This window comes from Cylas formicarius, unplaced genomic scaffold (assembly GCF_029955315.1).
Source record: "Cylas formicarius isolate icCylForm1 unplaced genomic scaffold, icCylForm1.1 PGA_scaffold_6__28_contigs__length_40554024, whole genome shotgun sequence".
NCBI classification, from domain to species: Eukaryota; Metazoa; Arthropoda; class Insecta; order Coleoptera; family Brentidae; genus Cylas; species Cylas formicarius.
Genome location: NW_026844347.1, coordinates 10,869,454 through 10,892,298, shown reverse-complemented (window position 1 = coordinate 10,892,298; position 22,845 = coordinate 10,869,454). Strand labels below are relative to the sequence as shown.

The following is a 22,845-nucleotide window of genomic DNA, read 5'->3' as shown; positions in this document are numbered from 1 at the left end:
AAATTACATATCTGCGGTTAATATTGTCCAAAATCGATATTTAACAATTTACTCGGAACCATGTAGTGCAACGTTATTGGTTATTTTGATGATCAAAAAGTCACATTTTCGACGTATTAAAAGTTGAAAAGTCGCGTTTACTGTAGACGCTTAATGCAAGTACCTTCGTATGTGTCCTTCTGATATGCAAATTTCATATAAATGGAGTAAAATCGTTACACCTCACCTAGACTAAGATATTTTTGTCCAGGATAGTCTATACCGCTATATAAACACACTTAACTGATTTCCCCATATCATGTCATGCTTTTTAGGTTCTGCCAAAATGAAAAATCGTTAACCTTATACCTAACCATGGTTTCTTATTATTTATTCGATTGTTTCGTTGAGTGAATCAACCAAGTGGAACATTATACTTATACCCTCAATCACTATTCAAATGTGTGTTGAATTAGCACATATAATTAGAGCAAGGAGATATTTATTATTTAATATTTGTCATTATTTTATGCCTATGGCATATTAATATTATTTTTTTAGTCCATTTTAAAATAAAGATAAAATATCTTTTAGTTAGATTTTCTTTTCCAGAACTTATTTCCTTATGACTCAGATAGTCTTTCATGACATGACATTTTTTCATATAATATGTAGAAGGTGCTAGTTGCTCGCTATTTCATGCAATAATAGTATATTATGCAACAAGTGCGGTAAACGGCATTTGTTGTGTTGCATACTGTACTTTTTCTACGACCGTTAGTTTTTGGGTACATTTTCCACAAACAACTCGAATACATTCACTGACATGGCTGTCAGAATTGACAAACGTCAAAATCCAAAGCGTGGGAAATATCTGCGAAAACATCCGATTGCTCCCAAACCCGTGCGGTAAAATCCCGGAAATGTCCGAAGTGGCTCTGATTCGTGGGAAACGAAACCGACGCTTCCCGCACGCTAGATCGGTGCGTAATTAGGTATTTTACAGTCGGGAGTAGAAAAAATATTTTTTCACTTCACGCCGTTAGTTTTTTTAAGTTATGGTAGGGTCATCATTTCTAAACAAAAAAGTTAAACTACATTTCTTTCGATAAAACATACCGTTTTAGTAAATCGCTGGACCAAAAAAAAAATGTTTACTATGCCATGGACATAATGACATATAATAGATACGATTGTAAAATATCGCTTACCCCACATATACTCAAATTCAATTTTGAAAATACGACTGTATTTATTTATTTAATTGCAATCAACAGACTTCACAGCCCAATGTCAGATTACAAACACAAAAAAAAACACCAGCCCATAAGCAAATACATACTCATCGAAGTGAAATTTACAGATAATACTGAATACAATACTTTAGATTCTAAATCCAAATTTTTTCAAGTGGTTTTTAAATGAATCGGCAGAAGTACAATTAAAAATGTCCATTTCGTTTTTTAGACTGTTCGCTCCTTCTATTTGTGGAATAGGATTTACACTTGAAACTTGTGCTACTTAGGAGAAAAGAACAATCAATTTTAGAATGACCTAATTTATAAAAGAACGTTAATGTAGATATCTATCTTCTGCCTTGATTCTAGCGTTTCATAACGAAATTCTTGAAGTAAAGTTTGATATGGTATGTCAAATATGTTTTGTTATTGTAAAAATTCCATGTTTTTTATAGTATAAAAATCTTAAAAATTTCTTTAGAATTTGTTTCAGAAATCTGTCACTAGCAAGAATGCAAATCGCGATATTCATTATTTAAATATTACTGATGGACCATCACAGTAGCAGTTGGATAATAAGCTCTTTTAATAGAAACTTTTTCAAATTCTATTAAGTCCTGTTATGTGAAATCACATTTAGAGGTAAAATTCGAGCCGAGAATAAAAAATCGATAACACTTATCGACTTAAAACAACAGTAACAATTTTTGAGGATTTGTGATTCCGCTTAAGGCAATCTGTTCTATTTTGCCATATCAATCTAAATAAATAAAATGCAGGGAAAGTAAAAAAAATGTTCCAGGTAAAGTGTCCTCTAGTGACAGATTTCTGAAACATTTTTATGTTGTAACGATGACTTTTCCCACTGACTCGTTACATGTTACGTGCCATTACCATTATTTTACCACGTTAAATCTTGTCATGTCATTTTAAATTGTAGGTGCCTAAGTAAAAAATTATACTAATACCATATTTTTGTTCCTTATTCGTTTAATATAATAATTAATGTGTTTAACAAAACACAAAGAATTTTAGAAGAGTTTCCTGGAATAACGTGGAATTACGAGGAATTTTCCGTAAAAAAGGAATTACGGCATGCATAGCTCTGCGGTTTACCCCTCGTTTTTGCTAATAATATCTATCCAAAGTACAAATAGTTTTTAGGCTTGTCCCCTATTCAGTGTATATGCGTATATTTCAAAAATGTATTGTAATATTGGAATATACTAACAAATTTTCTATTTTCAGATTGCGATAAATTGCTTTGCTTTCGCTATTACGACGCGGCATCGTTAGAGTATTTGGCGCAGTCCGATCCGCTTATTATAAAACACCGTCTGGGCAAACTGAAGAAAACCGCTAAAAGCAAAGGCGAAAGCGGATGCAATGGGATCGAGAACGACGCGTTCGAAGACGAGACCGCCGTTCCGGGTGCCCATTTGGAGTTCAGCCGCGCGTTAAAAAAGTCAAACTCCCTCGAAACTTTGGATTCGTTCAAAACGTCAACATCTACCGAGGATTTGGACATGACCAAGCCGCAAACATCGGGAATGGGGAACAGGTCGCCTATTAACGGATTCCATTTCGATACGGTAGACTGGTGTAAAGAGCGTAGTTCTGGCGACACATCGAACGGACTGGGTAAAGAATACTATCAAATTTGGACGTCCTGTAGCTCGTCGTCGCCTGACGAAGAGAGCAAAAGCCTAGATAGCGCGAACGGAGTGACGGACGAGGCGCCACCTTTACCGCCTAGAAAGTTGCATAGACCGCTTAAGAGGTCACACGCCGTGGGTAAGTCTGGATCGTATGGAAATTTAATTTGAGGCACAATGTTTTTGAGACAGTTGGACAAGGTTTCTTATGTACTGTGGGTACCAGCGACATGGAAAGTTTAAATGTTTATACAGGGTGATTAATTAATGCGCGGTCCCGTTTAAACTACTTATACAAGTTGGTATACCATTTGATTAAATAACGTAACAATTAATACAAGATACACCCAGGTGCAAAAAAAACGAACAATGAAAATTTTGCTATTTGCAAAACTTTTGGATTCCTCCTGCGTCGGTTGCTGTTGAGTCGAACTTCTTCAGAGCTTAAATGAAACTAACTCGCATTCTATTCTGTACCTGCTAATATATTGTTTGTGGGGGGGAGTTCTCTCACAAAATACATTTCACCGCAATCTTCCAAAGACAATGAGTCCGAAAACCACAGTTTCCTTTCTTACATTAAAAACATCACTGACCACAGATCAAAAGTTCTTAAGAAATATAAGGTTGAAACTAGTTTTACCACTTGTCTTCTTTTAAGAAATGTATATATCTAGAAGGTAAATGGGAGCACTAAATTTTAACATAAATGTCAAATAAAAGTAAAATTACGGTTAGATGAGAACATTAAATGGTAAGCCGTCTTGATTTTAAAGTAGAAAAATGTCAATTTTCAACTGTCCATATTTTAAAACCTGATTCACCAATTTAGAAAAAATTAGCAAAGATCTATTCCTCTACAACTTTTGCTTAAAAGGTCCAAAAACGTTCAAATTTATAAAAAATTTCTTCGGATAAAAAATTATGTCCGTTTTTGTGATTGTGTTCGGCAGCTGCCGATGAGTTTATTTGCGTAGTCTTAAGGCTCTTTCATAATCTTTGAACCTAGTTTGTATTTTTCGTCCTGTTTCTCCAATGTATTCTTTGCCGCATATGCATGAAATGCTGTAAACTCCTGGTATCTCAAACTAAATGTTTGAATTTGTCATATTTTCTCTTTGACAGACGAGAAATTTTTGGTTAGTGGAGAATCTGGTTTTGACTTAAGTATTTTTGATATATGGTCAGTGATGTTTTCAATTTAAGGAAGGACAACAGTGGCAAGTGTGGGGTTGCTTTCAGACTCATTTTGTTTGAACGGTTTCTTGTTTTGATTCTGAGTTTAGTGACTCCGGTTGGGATAGTTTTGCGGCGGTTCTGTAAACAAGAGCGTTAATAACAGATGTTTTTTGGGCCGGATGGTGATGTGACATTAAAGTATTTTCTGATTTTCTGATTTTCTATTAATAATAATATCTAAGAATGGCAGATTATTATTATTTTCTAATTGAATGGTAAAAAGTATGTTAGGGTGTATAGAGTTTAACTGGCTAAGAAAATCTAGTTGGGATTTTTTACCATAAAGTCAAATAACACAAGTATCATCAACATAGCGTTTCCATAATTTTGGTTTTAGATGAATTTCGCATAAAATATATTGGCGATGACTGGTGATAACCCATAGCTGTTTCCGAAGTTTGTCGAATGTTTCCATTTTCATTCAAATTGGTGAATTTGAGTTAAATATTTTTGTCTTCATTCCACCAATCCTGGGATCTTTTTAATGAAACTACGCGTGTCAATATTTTTAAATTTAAATCTTTTTTTTTTAATTTCTGTTGCAAAAATTCAAGTGACGGAAACTGATTACTTTTTGCATACACTTCCCTGCAAATCCACTCTGCATCACCACCACCTCCAAAAAAACAGTTTAATTATGCCTTTGTCACTTCCTTCCTTCCTTTCTAGTGAATCATTATCGAGGAATCGACGCTAGTCCGGCGATGCTAGCCAACTCCGCTGTCCTCCCAATGGCAGCTTTCATGCCCTCTGACGACTTCAGAAGACGTACACACAAATTTTGCATTTAAAAATATAAATTATTAGTTACAATAAACCGGTGACTAATGTCTTTTCAAACGGTTTTTTAAAATTAATGTACGTGCAAACTATCGGCAATTGTCTGATAAGAAAGATAAATATTATATAAATGTTACCTTCATATACTTGTATAATGATTGCAGTACATACTTAAGGACGCTTTCATCGCGTCGTCGAAATTTGATTCAACCCACAGTCTAAGTATAACAAATAATGATAATAACCTGACTAATGGCAAAGCGTAAATGATTTGAAAATTTCTATGGAGACTACTAAAATAAAATACATCTCTGTACTGATAAACCCTTGTAAATCGACTATCATGTGCTGGACTATTCTCTCCTGGACTCTTTTAAATTCTGGCATTTAGATTTTCCAGATAGCGGAAATTGTTTCACATACCTCGAAAAAAAAAGGGGGCTTGCATTACTATTAAACAATTTAGACCATTTTTTTTTAGGTTCACGTTTTAATCCACCGGTCGTACAGCGAGAATATAAACCGAAAAAGCCTCAAACCTTGGAAGACACGTTCACGTTTGAATTAATAGACACGGACGAGGAATGCAGTTCTTCTTCGCAGGCATCGACGTCTTACGCCGATTTGCCTTCTAACGCGCCAGTCCAAAAACTAAAAGCGTCTCTCGCCGAAAACGGCAAGAAACTCATCGGTTGTGATAATTACATTAGAACGGTATTAAGTAAAAATTTAGAATCTAGTCCTATAAATGCTCATCAAAGTTTAGAAAGTAATAATAGCAGTTCGACGCAAAGCAGCGGTAGTTCTACCGACGTGGTAGACGGAGAGATTAATAGCGATTTAGCTAGTAAACCTCATAAACCTTTGACCAGACAGGGTTCGTTTCGAAAGCACGAATCAAACGGGGAAGCGATAGGGACTCATACCCCTGTTCGTCAAATTAAAGGAAAAAAAGAAATTAAGGATATCGTCAGGTAAATTAATATCCGCCTTTTGTGCTCGTTTAAAAAAAAACATTCAAAATTTAGGCCGCATCCGAGGGAATTATGTCGCGTGGCTGGTATATGTAGCGGTGCCCCTGTCTGTCCACCGACACCAACTCACCATTCGCGTAAAAACAAATCTGCGGAACTTCGCCCTCCGACCCTCAAATCGACCGACCCTCCGGATTTGGGTGGCGTCGAGGTGTTGCCGCCGCCGGAAGTTAAACAGGCCGATATAAGGCCTTTAGGAACTTTGGAAGGCTCGCAGTGTAGCAGTTCCGAAGAGGCCTTACCCCAAATTAGTTTAATCGCCATATCCGAGCTAAAAAGTAAGGACATGTCCAGGCCTACGCTAAGATCTAGAGTCAATGGCGAAACGAGCGCGTATATGACGTTGCCTTTGCAAAGGTTGTCTACTACGGGCCTGCCCTCGATACCCGAAAGGAAACATCGAAACTTCGCTCTGTCTGAAGTGCTGAATGGCAACGAAGAACCTTTGCCACCATGTAAGTATTACTTACCAAAAGTACCACGCGTCGTCTTTGAAATGTCAACTTTTTTCTAAATATAGATTTCATTTTTTTTGCGTTACTGTTTTCTTTTTTATTTGTTTTGTCTCTAATAAACTCACCGACAAAAAGGGACGGACCCTACATTTTTTTAGTATAGCATAGCATGATTATTTTTCTTTCGCTGAACTATAGGTCAATTCAGATGCAGTTCCTTCTGGTAAAATTTTGATTGCTTTAGCGTTTATATACCGGGGTAAGTCAAAATGGTGTTTTTAGTCCTAACGTTAAAATATCCTGTGCAAAAAGTACGCCAAAAAACCCTCATCGCCCACATCCGCCGAAGCATCTTCCTAAAATCCAAAGAACAAACAAAACAAAAGAAAACAAAAGAACAAAACTTTAGTTTCATGCACAGCAAAGCACATAATGTAAAGTAATTTATAGGTCACACTACAAGTTCAAAGCACATGAACTAACAAAGCTACATGTAGCCTTAGCAGTAAGTACCGAATTACATGGGTAAAATAAAACAGGTGGCAGGAAAATGGGGGAGGGGACGTAAGCATTAATCAGGTCTTAAGTCATTGCCCCACACAACCAATTAATATATGGCTGAGATTATTCACTTCTCCGCATTGGCCCTCACATTAATTAACTTAATCAACACAGAGTAGTTATTTCACGAAAGCAGGGTTTATCCGGAGGGTGCTTATCAAAGCTTTTATAGATTTTTCCTTTCGAGTAATCCATTCTCTAAAAAATTCAGTAAACTGTGGTTTTACATCCAACGACTCCATCTCCCTAGCCAGATTGACCAGACTATCCACAATTTCGCAAGCAAAGAAATATTCGGAACCCTTGGTGAGGCAAAATTTTTAATCCATTTTTAAGTCCTAAAACTATTCTACTCGTTTTGCATTAAAGTTAGTAGACGTCAGACTCTGGAGTGCACTCTTGGAATTAGAGAGCATTACGGCTTTACCTATTTTAAGAGTATGTTAATTGCAGTACATGATTAATTGCTAAAAATTGCCTTAACCTTGATTTAATATTAAGATCCCCCTAATAACCTTGTTCAAACATGGTTTTCAATGAAATCGGTCAGCGCAAAATACTCAAGTTCGCTAGACGTCACTTTCTTAGATTATGTTGACAGTGACTAAAATCTTAATTCACATGGTGTTAACCACTGCATTTGCCCCTTTCATTGGAGAAAAGTTTATACTCATGCAATATAATGTCAGATAGTAAATGAATTTTTGGGATGCATTGAAAAGACGCGTCCCAATAAACCTACAACTGTAGCACAGCTCAGGTTAACATTAAATGAAGAATAAGAAGCCATTCCTCAAGAATAGGTTTTAATTTTCAGTGTTCTAATGACAACTTTAAGTGTCTGAAATAAAAAATGTTTTCAAATGCAGCTGATAAAGGAAACAAGAAAGTCCGTTTGAACAAGATTCATTTGCTTACATTTTTCACAGGGTGTTTTAAACTTAAGACTAAAAATATAATTTTGACTTACCCTCATATAAAAACATTGAAGCAACCAAAATTTCACCAGAAGAAACTGCATCGCAATCTTAAAAAATGACGTACCGTCCATGGAAAAAATAATTGTAAAGTCAAATATAAAAAAATAAAATTATTAATAAAATTTAGGTGCCCATTAACTAACCACCTGCAGTCGTAAAATCCAGGAATATTCCATGATGAAGTATATTTGATAATCCAGGAAAATGACAACATAAATTAATACCATAATTAAAACAAAGATATATATATATATATATATATATATATATATATATATATATATATATATATATATATATATATATATATATATATATATATATATATATATATATATATATATATATATATATATATATATATATATATATATATATATATATATATATATATATATATATATATATATATATATATATATATATATATATATATATATATATATATATATATATATATATATCGGGTGTCCAACAATTTTGGTTAGTGTAATATGTCGACAAGTACGCAATTCATCAAAAAACAAAAAATGCATTTCAATATTGGATAAAACAAAACTGTTCAATAACAACGTGTTAAAATATTTAATATTTATTTATTACATTCATTATATATTACATTTATTAGTGCAAAAATGAGGCCGTAACAGAGAAGTGGGATCAAACATTAATCTTCTATTTTGCAAAATTACAGCGCCATCTCCCGAGAATCAAAAAAATAGCTTCTGGCAAAACCTGATATTTTGTGGAATAGAATGCGAATCTGTAATCGAAAATGATGGTTTCCATTTATTATCTCCCCACTACCAATGTGAAGGGGGTGGGGGGTCAGGTATTTTTCACTGCACTTTTTCTTGTTTTTTGATCATTTGTGTAATTCCTGAGATATACATACGTTTTATACACCCGGTGTATCAAATAAGAATAAAACTAGTAAGTAGGTACATGCTATACATATATAACATATAGTTTATAGTTTTCTGAAGAACTCGTCTTACAGAATAAAAGGCCTTCCCTAGCTGATTTTTTTTAGTTCGTTTCTAAAGCATCTTAGTATCCTAATATTCCTCACCTTAAGTTCAGCATGATGATAAATTTTGATGCCATTGTACATAAATGAATTTCTATCCAGCCTATTGTTAATTAATTAATTAATTAATTTTTATTTAGTTTGTTCCATGATTAGGATCCCCTTGCTGGTGACTGGGACAGTAGTGTTTATTTCTGTGGATTAAGTAAGCAGTTTCGGGGATAAACTGTCGAATATATTCATTTGGGGCTCACTAATAACATCTATTTCGGTTTCCAAATATTTTAATTGAACGACTAATCGTAGCATTATATTGTGCAAAACAAAAGAAGAACGTGCGTCACCACTTGTTGCAGAAAAAAGAATGTCTTGGTGATTTTATTATTTTAAGTTAATGCGCCATCCATTAAAGAGTTTTATAAACTGTGTATGTATGACAGAACGAAAGTAAACTGGGATAACATTGAAATAATCTTTAACTTGTAGGCCTTTTGGTGATTATCAAATTTAATGGTACCTCTGGCGGAAAAAATATTAATCTGCTTTGCAAGTAAAATTTCCAAGAGCGGATTTATTTTCATATAAGATTTATGTTTGCGTTTGCGTTGTATAGTTTATGTTGTACTATTGCTTAAAAAATAGTTCGCGATATTAAATTAATAACCTTTAAATCCCAATCCAACACAAATTGCTCTCTTGCTGGCTGTCATTTAAGAAACAACAATGATCTCGATAACAGTTTTGATGTACATTTTTGTGACCGAATTCACTTTTGGTTTATTTTGAAGTTTATTAGCGGCGTCAGATCAACGGTAGGTCTGGAAAAGTTCCTAAAGTAAGTATTTATTTAACATAAAGAAGCACGATAAATTTAAAATCTTGTGACCAATGGTTTACAATGTGTTTTTGGATAAATGATGATGGCCTTCTTTTAAAAATCAAACACAGCCCGAAAAAACATGTCGGAAACTAGAGCCCCAGAAAGATAAGGTATACCTATGTTAAACTCAACTTGGGCAAAGTAAATATCTCCTGCAATCTTTGTTCCTAGTTAAATTATAGCAAGCAAAACGAACTATTTTTTTTAAATTTATAAATTTGGGTATAAAACTTAATTTCTCCACTCTATGCAAAAATATATCTTTGTGCCATTTGAATGTGATTTATTCTCCCAAAACTCCACTGGATTTGTATTCCTTGTATTTAGTTATTTGTTCATTTTGTTAAGCGTGCCGGTTGGACCACCCGTTAGCGAATAACATCTTTGAATGTTTTAAACAAATTCAAAACATGGGCTGGATGCTTTTTCTTTCAATTACACAAGAGAAATTAAAACAATATTTGCTATTTCACTTGATGGAGCATAAAAACTATCTCATTAAGTTGAAGATGTCCTTGTTAGGTCATTGATTAAATAAAGTTTTGGTGGGTGTAGAAATTTCCTATTCGTTCTGCATTCGTTTTAGCGTGGGAAGCTCGCATGGACAGCCACGGAAGGGTGTTTTATATAGACCATTCTACTCGAACTACCTCCTGGACCAGACCAGGCGGCAGTTCCAGTGGCTTGCCAAATGTAGTAACCGGTGCCGATCAACATCGAAGACAATTAGACAGGCGATACCAAAGCATTAGGAGGACTATAAGTTCGAATCGAATAGAAGGAATCGATTTTTCAGCAGCGCTCCCCCCGGGGTGCAAATTCCTAACTAGACCAGATTTTTTTACACTACTTCATATGAACGACGTACGTGTGTTTCTTTAATGTTTACGTTTTTTAATACAAAATCTCTTCTTCTTATACAGTTACCCCGGGTTAAACGGTAACAAGTTTAGGATAGATTTATATAAAAATGAATTCTTTTTCCTATGAACTTAAATTACTTAAAAGCATCTTTATGAATTTTGGTTAAACTTGTTGATGAAAATTGTTGATTTGAGTTACATGCTATAGTAATAATAAAAACAAGAGATACAAAATAAACTTAAGAGATAAAAAAGTATATTTTGAATTGCTTAATCTACATGCAAACATTTTATTATGATTATTAACTAGACCCAACAATATTTCTTTATTAAAAACATTGACACCCTGTGTTTCTAAAACAGCCAATTATTACCTAAATAATTTACACTAAACATTTGGCATAATAGACACTTATAAACGCTGTTTTTAGGAGGCGCTCACGCTTTATAATGGCAATCCAACATTAAAGCATATGATCGTTAGAATTAGAAGGGACTCCTCCCTATTTGAAAAGTATCAACACAACAAGGAGTTGGTGACTCTAGTCAATTTGTTTGCTGACACAACAAAAGATCTGCCTGAAGGATGGGATACGAAAAAAGACAGAAATGAAAAGGTAGGATTAGATAAAGTTACTTAAAATGATGGGGATCTGTGTGGTGTGTGGTAGGCTGAAAGGGAAATAAAATGGTAATCTTGACATAGTAGGTTTAAAATTTGTTTTATTACTTGGAATGTTTAAATTAATCTTAAAAATCAATTATTTTCATTAAATGATTTTTTAAAAATTTATAAATTGCAATTTCAGGGGTCTAATCTTCTACTTTCCTGCAAGAGCTGCTTGGATTTATAATCTGCCACTAACAAAACGATTTTTTTTTATCAAAAGTTAAATGTTAAGTTTAATATTAAAAACAATTGTAGAGTTTGATATATTTTTGAAACTTACTCATGTTTGGTTTGGTTTATTTCTCGAAAATAATTGAAGATAAAAAAATCTAAGTGTGCCACTGAATTCTGCTTAAAAAAACTGCAACAAACCCTCATTTTACTTTTCTAATAAGATTTAAAATAACCGGTATACGAGGGCTGTCGCAAAATGCAAAGGGATCTTTCTATTTTTACTAATAAGCGAGATACCACGTAAAATCATCGAAAAACACCCGGAACTTTGTATCTCAGTATACTTTGGCACTTTTTTTTTAAAACCCTGGGTAGTGTGGTGACGCTTGTTGTTGCCTATTCTGCTTGTTTAGCGCAACTCTGTAAATTTTAAATTTGAGAATTAATGTTATTAAAAAAATTGTTAAATCATAATTTTCTTTGAAACATTTTTTTTATTTGTAACATTTTACAAATTATTACGCAATAAATTAAACATCAATTAACATACCATTTCTGAGATCAGTTACTTGCAAAAAATGCTTCATCAGTGCATTGAAGAACCTAAAAACATATTTCATTATCAAAGATGTGTTTTAAAAAATTTAAAATTTGACAGTTGCTTGAACAAATTGAGGTTAAGCAATTTTATCGTTTTTAAACTAATGTTTGACTAACAGTACTAACACTCTATTGTTGCTTTGCAAACTAGCCATTCTTCATTGACCATACTAACAAGAAAACTACTTACATGGATCCAAGAGTACCTCTGGACTTTTCTGCAAGAAGGTTCTTTGAGGAGTTACGAGTAAGTAGTGCGTAAAAAATTGTCTTCTTTGGCTTAGTGCCGTAAGAAATAACATTTCGCTTTTGGTTAGTTGCAATAAGTAGTGAAGAAACTCGATGACACGAGGCATTTTTTATAGATTCCCATACCGCCTCCAAGGCCATCAATCGCCACGTTGAACTCGCTCGCCGCAAGCGTCTCGGAAGTTCCCGTCGCGTATAATGACAAAGTGGTGGCGTTTTTGCGGCAACCCAACATTTTTGACATTTTGAAGGAACGACACCCACCAGTTGGAAATTCATCGTCTCTTAGGGATAAAATTAATTCGGTTAGAGTAGACGGTACGACAGCGTTGGACAAGCTGAGTCACGACATCAATCTGACGATTTTGTTGAGGTAAGTGATTGAATATTGTAACGCATGCTGCAATACAAAATATACATAAAGAGGGGTCTATAATGGGGTTTCTATATGATGATTGATATTCAAAGGAGACTTTGTTATTATTTACCAATCAATGTATACAGGGATCCTCCAACTGGATGGCTTATGAGAAGTATATGGAGGATGAAAAGTGATAGGCATTTAAAAATTTATTTACGGATATAGAAGGGTATGATCTCTATTTTAAAAATCTTTGGGACGTTGCAGTGTTGTCACATCACGCCAAGTTCATTTTTTTAAATGGTATGCCATGTACAGGGTTTTGTTTATATTTTGACACCCACCTGCAGTTGTTGATTTTCTCTCCTTCTTCTTCAGAACTTCTTCAGAACTTACCAATAAAAACAAATGAAGTACTCAAATGTATAAAAAGAATTAATAATTTCTCTTTTTTAAATGGAACACCCTCTACATTTCTACTAAGACCAAAGTTTTTGAACCGATTTCTAAAACACCCAATTTGTCGGGATTTGGTTTAGCCGTTGGTTAGTTCCTTGGAAAATAAAACGTTGTTTTGAAGATAAATTTTATTTCCAAAATTAATGGGACAAACAAAAAGTGCGTTAACTTTCTAGAAGATCCCGAGAGATCAATTCCAGATGCTGCAAATTATATGAACAGATTGGTATTATGAAAAATTCATAATACTTTCAAAAAACACCATTTCCAACAACAATTTTACCAAAATTTAACCGACGCCCTGACCGACCAACTTGTATTTTAAGTAGAAATATACAGTGTGTTCCATTTAAAAAAGTGAAGTTGTTAATTTTTTATACATTTGCGGGCGGTCATTCGTGTTTAGTGGTACGTTCAGAAGACAATAGAGAAAAAATAATATAACTTTTATATAAAAAGTTTTTGTCTATTCCCTTTAATTCTTAACTCTCTAGGAGGGTGTGAAAATATAAATGAAAATCCTATACGTTCCATTTTTCTGATTCTATGAAAAATTTTGAAACTTTGTATGTACCATATGTGAAGTATTTTGGAGAAAAATTATTTTTTGAGAAAATTTTGGGAAAAAATCGGTCATGTAAATAATTAACCATCTTTCAACTACAGAATTTGAATCCCTTGTATTTGTTTGCGACAATGAAAAAAAACGATTTATTCTTGATCCAAAAGTATTATATAACATACTATACTTAGTTTGAATCGTTTTGAGGTTAAATTCAAAATTAACAATACTATAAACGATATTGTACCTGCCATAAACAAATAATATCTCAAGAGGATCCAAACTTTTTTGGATTGATTAGTATAAATTATCAAAAAAAAAAAATTTTTAATAAAAGAAACCTAGAATTTTCGAATATAAAACCTCCCATTTTGGTTGATACATTAATAAATCTCCACATCAAAATAACATAAAATTGTTTGATAAATACTAATAAAATTGTCAAAATATATCTCCAAAGCTTACTACTAAAAAGTCATATTTGCTTAAATTGCATTATTCTGTTTTTGCAATTATTATAATTATAATTATAATTATTATATATATAGAGAATTCATTTTGTATACAATTGCTTAAATCTAATGTTATAATATGAAACAGCAACCCATTGGCAATTCAAAAGCAAAATTTCAGATTTGAAAAAAGGATAATATTTTTTATATTTTCTATAAATCCATAACATAAGTTTTACATTTCATTCCATTGGATTCCACTGCATTTGCATTCCATTTGAAACAATGAAGTTGAGTGTTTTGAAATAGACGTGCCACTGCTAGATATTTTAAAGATAGAGATCATAGTGTTCTATGTTCGCAATTTTTAAATAGGCCAAAAAACTTGTCGCATTTTATTGTGTAAGAATTTTATTCTAATTATCTTTGGAATTTTTGACATTTCGAAGCATTGTTAGACTATTTACATTTCAGTAATTTTGTGATTTCGAAAGTTGTTTTTAAATTATCAGCTAGCAAATTTACCAAAAATGCAAAAATAATTTTATCGTATTTAGTGCGCGAAATGAATTGTTGCCATCTTCCTTGTGCCATTGGGTAGAAATAAGTTATGCCTTCACACTTTTTTCCGCTCTTCCATCTTTTAGAGTCTACCATCAATGTGACTTTGTCTTTGTCTTTAAACAAAACTTAATCTATTCTAATGTATTGAAGGAGGTAATATGTCTCTTAAGTGCGCCAAAATAAACAAATGAAATGACAAACGATTCCGGTTTTTAATAAGAATATATGTGGACGGCTTTATTTAATTAATTAATTAATTAAAACAATTTATTTTAATTTTAATAGAATCCGGTTTTAATTTATATAACCTCAATTATCTCAGAAAAATTTGACAGTTCTTATTTTGTTACCTTAACCATGCTTAAGGCAGATGTACTCAATCCTTTTACCAAGTTGGATCGTTTGACAGGTACCGTGGTTGTCCATTTGACAGTGAAATATCCGATGGTGATCATAGTCGTCCTATTTGGACCGAACATATTTTTACATTAAAGAAATATTTTATTTATTTCTTGACCAAACGACTTGAGATAAAAGGTTTAAAGTACCAAACTAATTTTTAAGAGATCTTTTTTATTTTGCTTAAAAATATTTATAAAAGATCGCATATTGGTAGTTTGTGAAAAATACCATCTGAAAAGATAAACGAATAGAGGTAGGTATGTTGTAAGTGTTTATTGATTGTATTTCGTACGATGTCCTTAAAATATAACAACAACACTTTTGTCTTGTTCGAAACATTTTAGCAAGTTTCTAGGTGCAATTTGAAACGTAGTTGTTTATTTCGCTGGCCGTTAATCCCGTAGCGAATAAAGGTCACTCAATCAATGTGACTTTGGGTGTAAATGAGAAATTATCACACACCTTTCAAAACTTCAATACGTTCAATTAGTATCGCGATTAGTTCGAGACTTTGAATCTGCGTTTATTTTCGATTGCTAGCAAAAAATCTAATAAGAATCCTTCATGCTCCGTTACACATTATATTGTATGTAAGCGCATATAGGTATTAACAATGACAAAAGCCGTGTCTGCTTGTAACTTGGAAGAAGTCAGTGCAGTGTTGTCAGTTTTCATCGCTAATTCAACTTGTCTGAAAGGTTGCCAAGTGAAAACTTGGCAAAATACAAGTATTTCTACTAAGTGCCTTAATTTTTTTTGTTTACTTCACTTATCTATTTATTTTTGTTTTGTTTTGTTCGTTTTCATTGATTGAACAATCACTCAGATTTGCAATCTAAAATTTGTTTAATCTATCTGCCTATTAGGAACAAAATAAATCAATAAATTTTAAAATTTGTAAAATTTACCGCATTGGGGGTTGTTTGCGCCACAAAGAGCAAAACACAAACTAGTTACAGAAATGTTATTAATTACAATCATTGTTTGTGTCAGTTTTCCTAAAATTAAAGTACCATTGAATCTATTTTACTCTATTTGGTACTATTTTAGTGAAAAGCAGTGATTCATATAACCAAATTAAAAACTAAATTTTATCAAATGGCATATATTATTGTTTTTTTGGTCTTTTATTCGAAATAAATATCTACCTAGTTTCTAAACTAAAAGAAATTCCCCTCTTAAAAAAGAAATTAGTTCTTATAAGCTAAAAAAGTAGCTAGTTCGGGCATCCCAGTCTTAACACATTCCATATTTCCGTGCAATATCTTTGTGAAGCCATAAAATTTTTCCATTTTATTTTCCTGCGAAATGGTTACTGGATTTTCGTTACTGTTTTTGTTTTGCTATGTCTAGATATTTCTTTAGACATAGTTCATATTCGTTCTAAAAAGAAAAAATCAAATTTATAATCATTGTCGTAGTCATAGTCACTAGTTTGTTGCATCTCAAGATAAAATTGCGTGTGTAATTTTAAATGCGCGTTGATTTCCACAATTTAAGAAGATTAGGCAAATTAACACTTTTGGCTCTTATGTGTTAGATATTTATGAAAAACTTATAAAAATAATAAAAATATATTAAAACTCGTACAGGGTCGTAATTAAAACAAACACAAGGTTAGTTATCAGTTATCAGTTACATCAAAATTGGTGTAAAAACCTGACTACGCACCCTACGTAAAAAAACCTCACCCAGACTATTTAATAAGTTAATACATAATCGGATTACAAAGGATGCCTTAACATGAAAAATTGGAAAAATCACCCTTTATCTAAAATTCCAAAAAAATCCTAAAGTCCCAACAGGTTAGCTTTATTAATAACGGAGATGCGCCCTAAAACTATCAAAAACGGGACCCACACTGTATTTGTATATTCTACTGTTTTTTGATTTTCCCTAAAATAACTAGTCCAATTAATAACATCGAACATGGGAGTCCATTTCACAAATAGACAACAGTTGTTGCGCACAGGTACATAATCTGAAATCTTGAAAATGTCTATAACACTTGTAATGGATGCAAGATAACCTAAAGATTTGGTTTACCGGAGTTAGAATTAACGTATATAAGCCAAAGTGAAATACGTCTAAAAGTGTCATTATGGAAAATAAGTTCTTATTTTTTTAAAAAATTAGAGAAGGTAAAGACATTTTGTACCGCAATTTTTCCAGCTAGATAACAAAGAAAGAAAATAATTTATTCTGGGTCTAAACATCCTTTTTTCACGTATTTGAATATTTACTAGACCACATTTTGTTGCCACGGCAATCTATACAGTCTGTTCATAATAAGGAAGGCTTTTCATTAAATCTTGCAACTTTTTTCTAATTTAACCAACTTCGTATCTCTTATATCTACTTTTGCAATTACCGCAGCAACGCAAGAGCCAATATCTAAATTTTTGAAGCCATTATTTCAACATCATCCCAAACAACTCTATTCTATCGTTTATATTATCAGATATTTATGTTATAAAATCCTTTTTGAACACTGTTGTACGAATTATACAAATTTTGGTTTGTTAGTTAAATATTATCCAAACATGTCGGTTTAAGAGTTTTTCTGTTGTTGTTTTTCTGATCGGATTACATTAGAAAATTATCTCAATGTTTACTAACACCCTGTATTGGTTTGCTTGAAGAGTATGCCACCACCTTTCTGTGATTTTGATATCTTGAGATTGTTCGAAATCGTATCAGTTTTAATTGTAAAACTGGAACCGTCTGGGCGAATATGCAAAAGGAAAAACATTGAACGACGATCATGACACTCGGACCCTTCTTGTGCAACTCTTAAGACAGCATGAATGTTCGACCAATTAATTTTATTTTCAAATTCTTTCGGTATAAGATTTTTGAAATTTAATTTATGAAAAAAAAAGTTGGCAACGTCGCGAGTGAGTCATTGATGTAACGTATATGTTAAGCGCTAGTTGAATATTATTAAATTAGCATAAAAAAGAAAATTCACGACAAGGCCAAATATGATAACGTGCAATAATAATATGGATTTTGATTGAATCGTTACAAAAAGCGAACCCAAAACATTTTTTTCCCAATGGTCGTGTTTTTATTGCACTCCAAGAATGCAAACTAGATCGTTTAAATATCCAATTAGTCTAGATTAATTTGTAATCCGGAAGTAAAGATCGAGAACTGGCGTTATGCATATTTATAAGTGAAATTAATTAAATCTATAATTTTTTATGTGATTTTTGTGAGAAAATAAATTTAATGTAAGAATGATCTGCATTATTTGGTTCTGCACAATGTGCGCAGGTACAGGGTGTTCCAATTACGATCCTTTTCTCACTTATCTCGAAATATGGGTTGATTATTTCCCTAGCCCTTATTACAACTTTCTGTATATTAATTTGCAATTCGGATTCAGAGAAAAGTATTCGATCATTGAAATAATTAAATTTAAAACTGTTTTTTAGAGTAACTAAAAATAAATTTACACTTCTCAAATAAAATTAAATAATCTTGGAGTCAAGGAGAAAGTGGCCTGTCTTATGTTTAATGAATAGTTCGGATATGCTCCAATATATTAAGTTCTTCGTGTAGAGGCCACCTGACATAAAGCCATTTTTTATTTTAACGCTTGTCGGGGCCCACCTGGCACTTAAGTCCCCTTTGTTTGTAATGTGTGGACAGTCTTAAAACCGTTATGGGCGTTGCTCATAGATTCTTCTCCCCTTTTATTTCTTTTTTTGTGCAAATTGTGTTGTTTTACAAGTGGAAAACTTCTGAGCAATATGGTATGCAGGGTGTTCCATAAAATAATAAAAGTAGTGTCCTATAACTTTTTGACTTGACTAAGTATATGAGAGTGGTACCGAATTCTTGTTAAAAAGTGTACAAACTTTTGGCACATTATTATGTGAGCCCATGGGTACGAAGGCATATTTCAAAATGATTTTAAAATGCATAGGGTGATCCAAAAAGATACATATCAAAGTTGTATTATTTCTTATGTATTATGTTTTATTGTGTGTTTGGTTACTATAGACCAAATAAGGATAACTTACTGTCACCTTGCCTATACGTAAGTCTAGCCGTTTCTGAGAAATTTACAGAGTGTTGCATGAATTAGCTTATCGAATTCCAAACATTGTCTTTTTAGAGATAGTTTAATCGGGTACCGAAAATTGATTTGCGCGATGCGGATCAATCACTACCAATCCTACCGACTGCGCCAGTTAACTTATCGAATTCCAAACACCGTCTTTTCAGAAACAGCTTTTATTTTTCAAATTACATTTAATTACTTGGATGTTTTACTCGTCGTGTCGCGACTCTGACTGTAAAAACGCCATTACAATATAAGGTAAAACATATAAAAAGCTGAGCCGCTGAGTCAGGGGAATCTGTTAGGGTCTCGTTGGTAACTCATGTAACGAGCTGCTCATATTTATATTTGCTGCTTAGCTGAAAGGTTAAAGTTAACTACCACACCTAAGTTTTATTTGAATATTATATAACAGTGGTGAAAAAATTGGGGCACAACTTCTTAAAGTTAAATAGAAAATTAGTGACCGTATTAGGGTGCTCTAACCTATTTCCTGTGCTTTTTATGCAAAGGGCGATCTTATATTTTAGTTATGAATAATTTCTTTATATTAAAAATGGAACGCACTGTATTGTATCAAATGCTTAGAAAGTAGTTTTGAACTCATTTAGTTTAAAAATTAACAAACTTGAATAATAAATGTTCAAAAGGGGTCTATTATTCTCGATACATAAGCGAACTATTTTTTTAAAATGACTGCTGTACTCTGAATATGGAATGAACCGCTTTTTATATTGGTCCTTTCCTGAGGCGGCACATTGTAAACAATATTTATGATATAACCCCATAAAAATAGTTAGGACTTCTGAGGTCCTAAAATCTGGCTGGTCGTGTCCCAAAAGGTTCTCATAGGTTCACTATAGTTGTGAAAGTGATGTCTGTTAACTAACCCATTGTTATGAAGTGTTGAACCATCGGAAACAACCAAATTCAACAAAATTTTCGTCATTGTCACACTTTTCTAAAACCTATAAACAAGAGTTCAGTCGTGGAACATATCTTCTTGAAAAAGTTGTTGATGGAGTTGAATATGATACAGGTGAAATTTGTATTTTTTAAATTATTCTTTGGACAGTCCATCTGCTTATTCCAAATATTGACTTATTTAAGGGTTTCTATCAGAGATTCCATCACTAAATTGGCTTTTTACTAATTTCCAATCGACGCTTATTAGGTTGAGGTCTGTTAAGATACTTTTGGTCATATACTCTTGACGATTGTAAACAGTTTACTCTCAGCTGTGGCCAAAATGAATGTCAATTCGCTTGTTCTGAGGGTAAGTTCTCATTTTAGCTAATTAAATGTGACAATCTTTCGCAACAATAATAATTTTAAACTAACTAGAACTACTGGAAACAGGAAAAGCCTCTTGTATAAAAAGAAGAGGTAATAGGTATAGGGGACCCTAATATGGTTTTAAAGAGAATCTGATTCAGCGTTATAACAGGACACTAAATACGAGATGTTCCGTTTAACTTAAATTATTTAATAAAATGTGTACCCCAACTTTGGAAGCAATACTTTTATGTGGTAGTTAACTTTTACCTTTCACCTAAGCAGTAATTATGAGCTGCTTGTTACATGTTACAGGATGTAATAGTACATTATGCAACAAGTGTGGTAAACGGTATTAAATTCAAAAGTTTAGCAAACGTGTTGCATACTATACGTTTTCTACGACCGTTAATTTTTGGGTACATTTTTGCAAAACGACATGAATACATTCACTGACGTGACCGTCAGAATTGACAAAGGAGGTAAAGTCTTTTTAAAAATATTATTTGTTCCTGAGCAATAAAATTTCAACACAATCAATGTGTCATATAAACATTTCTTGTCTTTCATAAAAAAAAACATTTTTACATTGCAATGACTTTTTAAGACACCCTGTAATTATAACTAAGTTTTTCTCAGAACAACTGTACAGGGCCAGGTCGCGATGTTCCATTTCTTAGGAGCATGATGTATATTAATTTTTATGTTGCTTGAGAGATTTTAATTAATGATAATTTAAACTGAATATTTCGTATTTTTTACAAAACTTCTGCATTTCTCCTGCGGGGGTTTTTGCTGAGTCGAACTTGCTGATGTTTCGCCAATCATCCTGTTGACTTCTTCAGAGCTTGACTGAATCTGGCTCGCATTTTTAGTCAAGCTTTAATAAAGCAACAAGATGATTGGCGAAACGTTAGCAAGTTCAATTTAACAACAAGCGCAGGAGGAATCTAGAAGTTTTGTAAAAAGTATTACAGTAGCCTCTGGAAGTTTCTTTGGAAAATGAATAATTTCTGTTAATTTTTCAGTTAAGCCAACATAAATTAATAGTTTCATTTTTTTTGTGCAATAAAGTAGTTTAAAAGTAAAGCAGGTAAGAAATGTTACTTATATTGCTTTTAGTTGTTTTTTTTTTAAGTTTATTGGAACACTTAAACTAAGCGATTTCTTTTGTATATATCACGCGTAATTGGATGAAACAGGTAAGCTTGGAGGTAAGCTGTCATTTCATGCACTAATAATTATTCGCGCGGATGCGAACTTAGCAGTTCCTAACAATTAGCGTTTAAACGTTCATTACAAACCGACTGGTCCAGGCTTTTGAAGCAGCCGCGTGACGTAATCCACATTGAAAGTGTTTCGAGATCGTTGGGCTCGATTATGTCAATTTGCTTTTTTTTCCTTATTTGTTGAATAATGTCATATCTCTGTTTTATTTGTTTTTTTCCGATAAACTGCTTCTATAACTACTTTTATATGATGCGCATGTGCGTGAATGTTTTGAGAATAATTGTTACAACCACATTTGTCGCTGAAATGTAATAGGGGCTGTAAAATTATATGAAACAATAATCTGATTTTTGGAATTATATACGAAGTTATTACGCACTACCCAGCTAGCATGATGTCACAACTCAACGACGTGTTTGTAAGATGCATTCCGACGTCATTGCGCATCGCATTATGACATCACTTTAATAGTACAAACTAATTTTAAGACATCAGAAGACGTATACAAAATAATTAAACAGAAACAAGAAACATGTTCTTAAAAATTTATTTTTTGAAATAGCTATGCATAAAAATAAATCAAAACTTCAGAAACCCCACCACCTATTGTTCCTGAATGTTTTGAAAAGTTGTCAACTAACGTTTATAAGGTAATGAAAATGAAATAAATATATTTGACTCAAACTTAAAACCTAAACATTTAGCCTCAATTTCAATATCTAACAATTTTGACTTTATGGAACAATGAAACAAATGTTCATATGAAATATATACAATTATGACGTCGTAGACAAGTCATGTGTTAGTCATATGACCAAAAATCACTGCAAAATTACGTGAGTCTATAGCTTGGTAGAGAACAAAAAAGAAAACCAAAGCTACTGATGATATAAATATTAAATAATAAAAATTTGAAACAATTGGAAAAGAATATAAATGGAGAAATAAAATTACAACACTCCCAGATGCTATAAGAAAAATTTGGTATAATTAATTTATCAAAAATAGATTAAAATAACTTCCTCGTTTACAAAATTAGCGTTCTTATTTGTTGTTTGATGTCAATGAACATTTTTTAATT

The 22,845-nt window shown here is 32.7% G+C and overlaps 1 protein-coding gene across 5 annotated transcripts in view; it reads left to right on the top strand.

The window, feature by feature from the left end:
• Positions 1–22,845, top strand: part of LOC132702983 (E3 ubiquitin-protein ligase HECW2) — a 153,853-nt gene that overhangs the window by 66,453 nt on the left and 64,555 nt on the right. For 4 of the 5 annotated variants that reach the window (XM_060671948.1, XM_060671952.1, XM_060671950.1 and 1 more), the window contains 7 exons: positions 2,466–3,011; positions 5,373–5,865; positions 5,920–6,380; positions 10,418–10,695; positions 11,126–11,311; positions 12,290–12,385; positions 12,504–12,760. In XM_060671948.1, coding sequence (XP_060527931.1) covers positions 2,466–3,011; positions 5,373–5,865; positions 5,920–6,380; positions 10,418–10,695; positions 11,126–11,311; positions 12,290–12,385; positions 12,504–12,760 — 2,317 coding nt within the window. The remainder of the gene's footprint in view (positions 1–2,465; positions 3,012–5,372; positions 5,866–5,919; positions 6,381–10,417; positions 10,696–11,125; positions 11,312–12,289; positions 12,386–12,503; positions 12,761–22,845) is intronic. The other variant, XM_060671949.1, reaches the window with a different exon arrangement.